Genomic DNA, 10,354 nt, shown 5'->3' with positions numbered 1-10,354 from the left:
TTCAAAGAAGTTTATAAATATCTCATTTCAAGTCGAAAAATGTGTTGGTCAATTTCTAAGAAGTTGTATACTTACAAGAGAATTCAAAAGCATTCAAGTGCAATCCATTTAGAACACTGAAAGATAGAGTGCTCAGGCTTTCAGGAAATCATTAAGAACATAAGACTCATGTAGATTCAAGATCAATATCAAGAGGCTGAGTTAACCAAGATAGAGAAGAATAACACTTTTGTGTTCAACCAATCATATCTACTTGGAGAAATAAATAGAGGGAGAGTATCAAGTTTATGACTTGTGAAAACTTGATGAGACTTGTGGGTGGCTTTGTGATCAAAGCACAAGTTCTCACTACTTGTATTAAGGTGAAAATACATAGTGGAACCTCCTATATGTTCTAAGAGAATAGTGGAGTGAGCAACTAATGAACCACTATAAAAATTTATGTCTCTTTACCTTACACCATTTTACTTTACTGCTCACATAGTAAATTTGATTGATGTTCAGACATCCAAACGTATGCCTAAAAATGTTAAAAATGGTTAATAATTTATAAGAAAAAGGGTCAAATCGCCCCCCCCCCCCCCCCCCCTAAATCATCTGGAAAGTGCAATTAGGCTCTCTAAGTAAAAAAAAAAAAAAGCTTCATTCAAGTCCCCTAAATTGATAAAATTGTTCAATTGAGTCAAAATTGACTTTTGTATCTGTTTAAATCTGTACGGTGTTGACACATGTCCTTTTTATTTTATTTTTAAATAATTTTTTATTTATTAAAAATTAAAAATATTATATTATTTAAAAAAAACCACCAGTAAAATCACTGAACTCGCCGCCGCCGTTGTTGTCTCCCTCACAGCCATAAATTTATGAAAAATTTCCTTCAGTGTTGTTCAAAATCATTAAACTCATCAATTGACAAATCGCCTAGCTTTCAATTGTTGAAGGATTCCGACAATGAGTTCGGGTCGAACTCTTCTCGCTCTCATCTTCCTCTTCTATACACAAAAACGACGACCTCCCTCGCATATCCCTGGATTCACAAAAGCCCGTCAATCTCTCTCGCAACCTTCCCAGTGCCCGATTGGTGAAACCAAGGGCATTGTCTTCTGAAAATTCGACCGGAAGAGTGTGCCGCAGTCTAGTGCAGAGAGCACCAGACACTGCTACAATGAGAATACGAAACTTCACATCTGAGAATCTACTAAATATATCTTCTAAACTTGCAAAGGAGCGGGAAATATGCCTCGCATATTTTTTATCTAGTTGCTATTTCTATTCTTTGTCTGGTTGCCATTCCTACTTTTTTGTATTATTATTATATTTATATTTATATTTCAATTTTGAATTTTTAATAATTTTGATGGTGATTAATACAATCATTTATTGTATTGAGTAATATGAATACTATTGAATATTATGTTTTTTTTTTTCCCAAAAGATTGAATTTTCAATTACAAGGACGCTCAATGCACACATTATGCTGATTATACTGGATGCATTATACATGATTGTATTACAGTATTAGATCTCATCAAATACATCGGCACAATAGAAATTTCCAGTAATTTTTTTTCCTGTAATTGTGTATAAATAAATAAATGAAATTATATTATATACGGAATATATAACTGGAAAAGTCGGTCTTCAAATTACCCGGGTCGGGTTGGGGGATTTTATCAAATTCCCAAAAGCGCCGTGCTCTCCCTCAAGGCCTCAAGCAGTTAGGTTTCTATTTGCAAACGCAAAAGTGTATAAAATTTTCGAACACAATCGAGTTCACTCTTCTCTGAATTTCGGAAAACTCAGTGTGTGCTCTGAATTTGGGGATAGTTTCGGAACTTGAAGCAAATTAACCATGGCGAGGAGGCGTGACGAGGAGGATGATGAGGAGCTGGACCCGGAGGACGATTACGAGGATGTGATGGATGATGAGGAAGAAGAGGAAGAAGAGGAGTATGACGGCGGCGGAAAGGCCGGGAGGAAGCGCTCGAGATCGGATTTCATCGATGATGCGGCGGAGGAAGATGATGAAGATGAAGAAGATGACGACGACGATTATGGAGGTCGTAAACGTAACAAGAAGAGGTCGGGGTCTCATTTTTTTGATCTCGAGGCAGCGGTTGATAGCGATGACGATGAAGAAGAAGAAGACGGCGAAGACGGTTAGAACTTTTCTATTAAAATTACTTATAAAAAATAATTGGTTTAAGGGCATTTATATTTTTTGTTATACGAATCATATAAATTTGATCAAACTTCCACCTATCTGAGCTTTAATGTACCAATCTGAATTTGTGATTGTAAATATGCATAATGTAATAGATATCAAAGGTTTGCCATGGATGAGTGGATCAGTGAATAATCAATAGAAACTGTAGAGCTTTTGTATACCAGACCTCAGCTTGACTATCTGCACCAATCCTTTTTTTTTTGTTTTTTTTGTTTTTTTTTTTTTTGGTTTTTAAATGTCTCTAGAAGTTTAGACTAATTGTCCATTACATTGGTACCTTTTCTTTATATGAGTTAAGGTGAAAGCTGAAATCAGAAATATACTTTTCTTTTGGGAAGTCTCCCACCTTTCAATCAGGTTCTCATATACATTTTTTTTTTAACTGGAATTATTTCAGACTTTGAAAATGGTGATTGGGTGTGCTCTATGGTATGATTGATAACTAACTTTCAGTGGAACGGTGGAACCTTATGGATCTAAAAACTAAAGGCCAGAGAAAATTGGGGGTAGAATTGGTAACATGTTAGAGAGTATTTCTATGGTTTTGTGATGTTGAAATTAGGATAGAATCAAGTTTGTCTTTTAGCACTTCAACTCTTGTTGCTTGTCCTCTTTTAACTGGGTAGATAAGTAACTTACCAAATTCAAAGAGATACTACATAATAGCTTCTAAAAAGGCCCAAAACATTGAGAAGAACTAGATATAATAGAGAGAAAAATCATGCAGTGGTTAGTACACTTGTGTTCTGAACTGTTTTATATTGGGAAGGTTGAAATTTTTGACATGCAAATATGCAATGGCTCTGTTTACTGGACTTTTACTTCCCCACATCTTTAACTGTGCTTCCATCTTTTACTTCCCTCCAAGGAACTGACATTTGTTTTTAGACCTAGTGAATTGCACGGTTTTATATAGCTGGGTCCAGATACAGGCATAAAGTTCCTCACTCCATCTCATCTCATCTTCTAAGTGTGCTTCTCTATCTTAAAAGATGTGAAATTTGAGTTAGAAGCTGAATACCTGCCATTGTATGTGTTTTTTGTGTGTGCGTGTGTGTGTGTTCTGGCCAGCTAGTTTCATACTGATTTTGGTTCTCCATCATGTTAACTCTAAAAGACATTTTATTAAAGCTTATTAACTTTAAACTAGTCATTAGTAGATAAATGTTAACTCTAAAAAACATTAAACTTGAGTACTTAACTTTAAACATGTGTTCTCATTATTAGTTAATGAATTTTACCCTTTATAGTTCTAAGTTTGTCCCCTGTTGATATTGCTAGCGAACTGGGATTTCTCTTCTGCTCTGGCATGCTCACTGGGAATTCTCTTTTGTTGATGCTAATGATAGTATTCCTGAATGCACAGACTTCATCGTGGATAATGGAGCTGATATACCTGATGATTATGATTCAAGACAGATTCATCGCCGCCCAATTCTCTCACGTGAGGACCAAGAGGAAGACTTTGAGGCACTTGAGAGAAGCATCCAGGCTAGATATGCAAGGTCAAGTCATGTGGAGTATGATGAGGAAGCTACTGATGTAGAGCAGCAAGCACTTTTACCATCTGTCAGAGATCCGAAGTTATGGATGGTGAAATGTGCGGTAGGTGTTAGGGCTTGTACTTGATTTCACCTGAAGTAGACCTTGCTTCTTCCTTATTCTGTCTTTGTGCATTGTAGATTGGTCGTGAGAGGGAGGTTGCTGTCTGTCTGATGCAGAAATGTATTGACAGGGGACCAGAGTTGCAAATTAGGTCTGTTATTGCACTTGATCATCTTAAAAACTATATATACATTGAAGCAGACAAAGAGGCCCATGTTAGGGAGGTATGCTATAGCATGTGCATGTTATTATACTTTGCTCTTTTTGAAGTTTTGATTTGGTAAATAGTTCCAAGGAATGCTCTTTGGTACTGATTATTTTACCTCGCTTGTTTTGTTACAGGCATGCAAGAATATGCGCATGATATATCCTGCAAAAATAATGCTTGTTCCAATCAAAGAGATGACTGATGTCCTTTCGGTTGAAAGCAAAGCAGTTGATCTTGCCAGGGATACTTGGGTCAGAATGAAGACTGGAACTTATAAAGGCGACCTTGCAAAGGTGGTCAAGTCTCTATTTGTCTCTGGAAATTCAACTTAATGAGTTTCTTTCTAATATTTAAGTTTTCTTTAGGTTGTGGATGTAGATAATGTAAGACAGAGAGTTACCGTGAAGTTAATCCCAAGGATTGACTTACAAGCTCTTGCAAACAAATTGGTATGTGCCTTTGCTCTTGTTACTTTTTTTGTTCTGAATGTCATTGTGCAGAAGTATTCAAAGAATTGTTTTCTCCATCTGTATTGATTATGGCTTTCTTTTGTTATATAGGAAGGGAGGGAAGTTCCAAAGAAAAAAGCATTCATTCCTCCCCCACGTTTTATGAACATAGATGAGGCTCGGTAGATTTTTCCTTAACATCTTTGAGCTTGAGAAATAAACTATTGGGTGGTCATTTTGTTTCATTAATGTGTTTTTATTATTTTCAGAGAGATGAATCTACGTGTTGAGCGTAGGCGAAATCCAATGACAGGTGACTATTTTGAGAATATTGGTGGCATGATGTTCAAAGATGGATTTTTATATAAAACAGTGGCTATGAAATCAATTAGCACTCAGAATATTCAGCCAAGTTTTGATGAACTTGAGAAATTCCGTCAACCTGGTGAAAGTGGGGATGGTGATATGGCCAGTTTGTCGACTCTATTTGCGAATAGGAAGAAAGGTCACTTTATGAAGGGTGATCGTGTGATTGTCGTCAAAGGGGATTTGAAGAACCTGAAAGGATGGGTTGAGAAAGTAGAGGAAAATACAGTTCACATCAGACCAAAAGAAAAGAACCTTCCTGTATGAAAAATTGATCGTCCCGTACTCTTTTGAACATGCAATGGTTCTATTTAAATAAAATCCCCATTGAGTGAAAAGACAACTAATTAGCACCTTGCTGGCTTGCTCTTTCTTTGGCAGAAAACACTTAGTGTTGGTGACAAGGAGCTTTGCAAGTACTTTGAACCTGGAAATCACGTAAAAGTTGTATCTGGTGCATCTGAAGGTGCGACTGGTATGGTTGTGTCTGTTGAGGGGCATGTGGTGAACCTAGTGTCTGATACTACTAAGGAGATTGTAAGTCAATAACTTCTTTTTACCTATCAAGGACAAAAAACCAAAAAAGCTATTCTCTTGCTTTGAGGATGATTGTCTTTATAATAATGCAATTTTCTTTTGATGTGTATTCATAGATGTCATTCATGTTTTCTGTAGATACGTGTATTTGCTGACACTGTTGTGGAAAGCTCTGAAGTAACATCTGGTGCCACTCGAATTGGGGACTATGAGCTCCATGACCTTGTGCTACTAGAGTAAGCAGTTTTTTCACCCTTCCTCCCCCCAATAGTTTAATCTTTTAATGAATCATAACTAAGCTTTTGTACATGAATTGTTATGCAGCGATAAGAGTTTTGGTGTGATTATACGAGTAGAGAGTGAAGCTTTCCAGGTTTGAAGGATAATTTCTGAGATCAATTTCATTATTATAAATCTTCTGCTGACAATCTTATGAAATTACTTAGGTCCTTAAGGGGGTTCCGGAAAAAGCTGAGGTAGCACTTGTCAGGCTAAGGGAGATAAAAGCCAAGGTTGACAAGAAAGGGAGTGCACATGATCGGTATCAGAATGCATTAGCAGTGAAAGATGTGGTCAAGGTTCTTGAGGGACCTTGCAAGGTGTGCATTGCTCTCTTGGGCTTTTTACATTACTAATTGGATTACTGGTGTTATAACATTTATAATTCTCTTTGTCCCCCCAATAGGGAAAACAAGGGCCAGTGGAACACATATATAGAGGAATTGTGTTTATTTACGACCGTCATCACCTTGAGCATGCTGGCTTTATATGTGCCAAAGTGCAATCTTGTGTTTTGGTTGGTGGATCAAGGTCAAATGGTGATAGAAAAGTATGCATCTAATGTTCTTGATCAGGAAATCTTTTCCATTTATTATTGTAATTACTATTACTTTCTCGCATCCATGTGCAACTATATCATGCTCTAACATCTTATTATTGTAACTTCTTTAGGCTGATCCCTTCTCATCAAGGTTCGGGAACCTTAGAACCCCACCTCGTGTTCCACAATCTCCAATGAGATCGTACAGGGGTGGTCCACCCAAAAATTGTATGTCTTCTGTATTTGAATAGTATTGATCCTTATTATTGCAGTTTAATGCTTCCCCTTTTGTCTTTGGGCCTCACAAAAACCGTATAATTGCTGTCATGATTTAACTGATTTCAATTGTTCCATATTTCGTTGTTATTCAACATCCTTACATCTAAACTGGATTTGGTATTTTCATATTATTGGTTATTTCTCATACTTTAGATTTAAACAAAAATTCTATTGTTATAATTGTCTAATTGATGCTCTTTAGTTGGAGGAAGGCATGGTGGCGGAAGAGGAGGACACGATGCTTTAATTGGTGCTGATGTTAAAATTCGCCTTGGGCCATTCAAAGGTTGCAAAGGACGTGTTGTTGATTTGAAAGGAACTTCAGTCCGTGTTGAATTAGAAGCTCAAATGAAAGTTGTTACAGGCATGTCTCTAAATGCCAGAGTAGCCATCAACACTTTATTGCTTATCCATTGCCTTCGCTCATGAAATTTAAAATTTTTTGCAGTTGACCGTGGTCATATTATGGATAATGTAAATGTTAGAACACAATTCAGGTAAATGTGCTTTTACTAGTTTTTTCTTGAGTAATAAGCAGTTCTTTTTTTTAAAAAAATTTTATTATTATTATTATTATTATTATTATTATTATTATTATCAATTTTTAACTTCTCCCACTTTCTCCAGGGAACCATCTAGATATGGTTTTGGGAGTGAAACCCCATCACATCCTTCACGAACTCCACTCCATCCCTTTATGACTCCCATGAGAGATCCTGGAGGTGGTTTCTATTACTCTCTTTGGTTTTATTGCTCTATTATGGGATTTTTTGTTTCACTTAAATTTTTTTATTTTTTGTTTATAGCAACACCTATCCATGATGGTATGAGGACCCCAATGCGGGACAGAGCATGGAATCCAATGAGTCCACCTAGGTAGGTTGTCATTGTTAGTAAAAACTGTGTTCTATACTCATTGGCACATAATGTATAAAGTTGAAGAGTAATGATCTATGAATGTTTATTTATTGGAGATATGCATAACTATGATGTTGTGTCCCACTAATCTTTGGCTATGCTGCTCTGGTAAAACCACAAATGTTATGAGCAAAAAACTGTACTATACTCATGGGCACATAATGTAAATAGTTGAAGCATGATGGCCTAGGAATGTGGATTCATTGGGGATATGCATAACTAGGATGTCTGTCCCATTAATCTTGGTTATGCTGTCGTTGTCCAGATCTGGATCACCAAAAGCTAAATGTGTATGCATTGTTGTTTTAATTCCCAGATGTCTATGAGCTTGAAATTGTTGGCTTTGGTTTCATTTCCTTGAAATTGAAATGAAATGTGCGTTCTCTTTATCTCAAATAAAACTTGCAAAACTATATAACATGAAATCTCGTGCAAAATCCTACTTGTCCTTGAGTCCTTTTGAGTTTGTTATGGTGTTGAAATTGTTTATGAATGTCAAGTCTGTTTAGATGAGAATGAAATTCCAGTGGAGGAACTTTATCACTGTGAGAGTTATGGAATCTTGCTTCCAATATTACGATTAAAAAAGTAGTGTCTTAACTCTCTTGTTGTGGCTGAGCAAAATTAGGTGTGCAAAGTGCAGACATGAACCTCCTATATTTTGTATATACAGAAAAGGGAGAATGCACTTATGCAATGCATGCTTAATTCTCTTCATGACACGTTTCTTAATTTCTTTGGGTCTCTACGAGATCAAATGACTAGAATGACAAAGCCACTGAATTAAATGATTTCAATTTCTGTGCTAGGGATTCTTGGGAAGATGGAAACCCTGCTTCTTGGGGATCTAGTCCACAGTACCAGGTTTGCAATTTGTTACTTTTATTTTGCAATTTGCATGTTCATAGAATCTCCTTGTGATTGTAGTATTGATCTAAAAACTTCTATTTTTTTAGCCTCCAAGTCCTCGTTCAAGACCATACGAGGCACCCACTCCTGGTTCTGGTTGGAATAACTCTTCCACCAGCAGTTACAATGACGCTGGAACTCCTAGAGATAATAGTTCGTCTTATGGTAATCAAATCAAAATGTTCCTGTTATAAGTCTTGAGTTTGGACTTGATTTCTATGTCCTACACATACAAAATTTTATTTATTTTGATGCTATTCTAATTTTGTTAAATGTAGCTAATGCCCCAAGTCCTTACTTGCCTTCAACACCTGGTGGGCCGCCACCTATGACCCCAAGTTCTGCATACTTGCCTGGAACTCCCGGTGGGCAACCAATGACTCCTGGTAGTCTGGATATGATGTCACCTGTAGTAGGTAGGTGTTACTGTTTTTTGACTGAGATAATGTCTGCATACAAAATACTCCGAGCACATAAATAACTTACCCTTGTTACCCTGTTCTTATCGAAGTGGATAATTTATGGTTCTTGAGAATTGAGAATTTAACTTTGCTTTGTTTTTAATATTATTCTTGTAATTTACTACTTTGTAGCCCCACCAGGAACCACCCTTTTTATATGGCTGTCCCTTTCTTTTTTTGGTAAATCAAAGAGGGATGGGGGAGATGGGATTCAAACTTGGTTACTTGGACAATGACCTGTAAAGGACAAAGCGCTGACCCCCCTATGGCTTCTATTTTCCGATTTTGTTAATGTTCTAGCTTATAGCTGGATAACAGAGATAACTGATAAATATTAATACTACCTGGACAGTCTTGAATTTGAGGGGGGTGAGCATGTTGCACACATAAAGATTATAATATTCTGTAGTAATATGGGTGTTAGCAATCTAGTTATTGTATGAAGTTAGTTGTAATGGCTTAAGGCTTAACCCTTGATTAAATTCTTTTACTTCCTGTTTAGTTAAACTGGATATTTGCTTTGCCAATTAAAAAAACAGAAGTACGCATTGAGATATTAGTGACTTTGTCCATGGTGATGCTAATGAATATAAGTTGCAGGCGGAGAAGGTGAAGGGCCTTGGTTCTTGCCAGATATCGCAGTCAATGTACGAAGGAGTGGGGAAGATAGTCTTGTTGGTGTGATACGTGAAGTTCTTGCGGTATGTATAGTTTAATAATCTGTTCTCTTGCATTCTTTGTGGAAATATACATGCGAAGCCCTACAGGAATTCTCTTCAAATGAATTTTAGTATTTATTTAAGAGATCCACTGCTCAAAGAGAAATGCTTTTTTTATTTTTTTACATTTTACTTGGCATATAGGCAAAAGATGTCTTTAGGATTGTCTATTTGAGATTCAATTGTATCAATTTTATACTTATATTATGAGCAATTCTTTGGTGGCCCAGGATGGTTCTTGTAGTGTTGCCCTTGGCTCAAGTGGTAACGGGGAAATAATCACTGCACTCCCTAGTGAAATTGATATCATCGTGCCAAGGAAGTCGGACAAAATTAAGATTATGGGCGGTGCTCAGCGTGGGTCCACTGGGAAGCTTATCGGTGTTGATGGCACTGATGGAATTGTCAAGGTAGATGATACTCTTGATGTTAAAATATTAGACATGGTTATTTTGGCTAAGTTAGCACTTTAGTTTCTGGCCATTGCTAATTGTTATAACAGTGACCCGTGGCCGTGCTGATTGCGATTATTTGCCGTTGTAATATATATACAAAATACAGTGATATTTTTCTTTCTACGTCTGATTTTTACATTTTTTATGTGGGATAAATGGAGAAATCTTCATCAGTTTTGTAGCTTGTTATTCACATTTTTTTTTCTTGTGTTTTCTTTAGAGAACATTTTTTTCTTGTGTTCTATTGTAGCTTGTTATTCACATTTTTTTTTCTTGTGCTTTCTTTAGAGAACATTTTTTTCTTGTGTTCTAAATATTCGTTTAGAAATTTCCACAACACTGCCTGGCCTTGCTTTTTTGATGTGTGCAAATTGCATAATATACGTTTTTTTTTTTTTAAT

The 10,354-nt window shown here is 36.4% G+C and overlaps 1 protein-coding gene across 2 annotated transcripts; it reads left to right on the top strand.

Annotated features, from left to right (window-relative positions):
- The first annotated feature begins 1,644 nt into the window (after positions 1-1,644).
- On the top strand, positions 1,645-10,146 carry LOC109190651 (putative transcription elongation factor SPT5 homolog 1). 2 transcript variants are annotated; one of them, XM_019341200.1, is made up of 22 exons: positions 1,647-2,159; positions 3,594-3,832; positions 3,910-4,056; positions 4,175-4,333; positions 4,406-4,489; positions 4,601-4,671; positions 4,759-5,116; positions 5,237-5,392; positions 5,531-5,628; positions 5,717-5,765; positions 5,839-5,991; positions 6,078-6,221; positions 6,344-6,440; positions 6,694-6,855; positions 6,940-6,988; positions 7,119-7,213; positions 7,298-7,367; positions 8,219-8,273; positions 8,366-8,483; positions 8,597-8,734; positions 9,380-9,480; positions 9,729-10,146. In XM_019341200.1, exons 1-22 carry the CDS (start codon positions 1,853-1,855, stop codon positions 9,969-9,971), a joined length of 3,093 nt encoding a protein of 1,030 aa, XP_019196745.1. In that variant the 5' UTR covers positions 1,647-1,852; the 3' UTR covers positions 9,972-10,146. The 2 variants fall into 2 exon arrangements, with proteins under 2 accessions (XP_019196746.1, XP_019196745.1); XM_019341201.1 differs by lacking the exons at positions 8,366-8,483; positions 8,597-8,734 and having other exon boundaries at positions 1,645-2,159.
- Positions 10,147-10,354: the final 208 nt, after the last annotated feature.

The sequence above is a fragment of the Ipomoea nil genome, unplaced genomic scaffold (genome assembly GCF_001879475.1).
Source record: "Ipomoea nil cultivar Tokyo-kokei standard unplaced genomic scaffold, Asagao_1.1 scaffold1576, whole genome shotgun sequence".
NCBI lineage: Eukaryota > Viridiplantae > Streptophyta > Magnoliopsida > Solanales > Convolvulaceae > Ipomoea > Ipomoea nil.
This window is presented reverse-complemented; position numbering and strand designations above follow the sequence as displayed.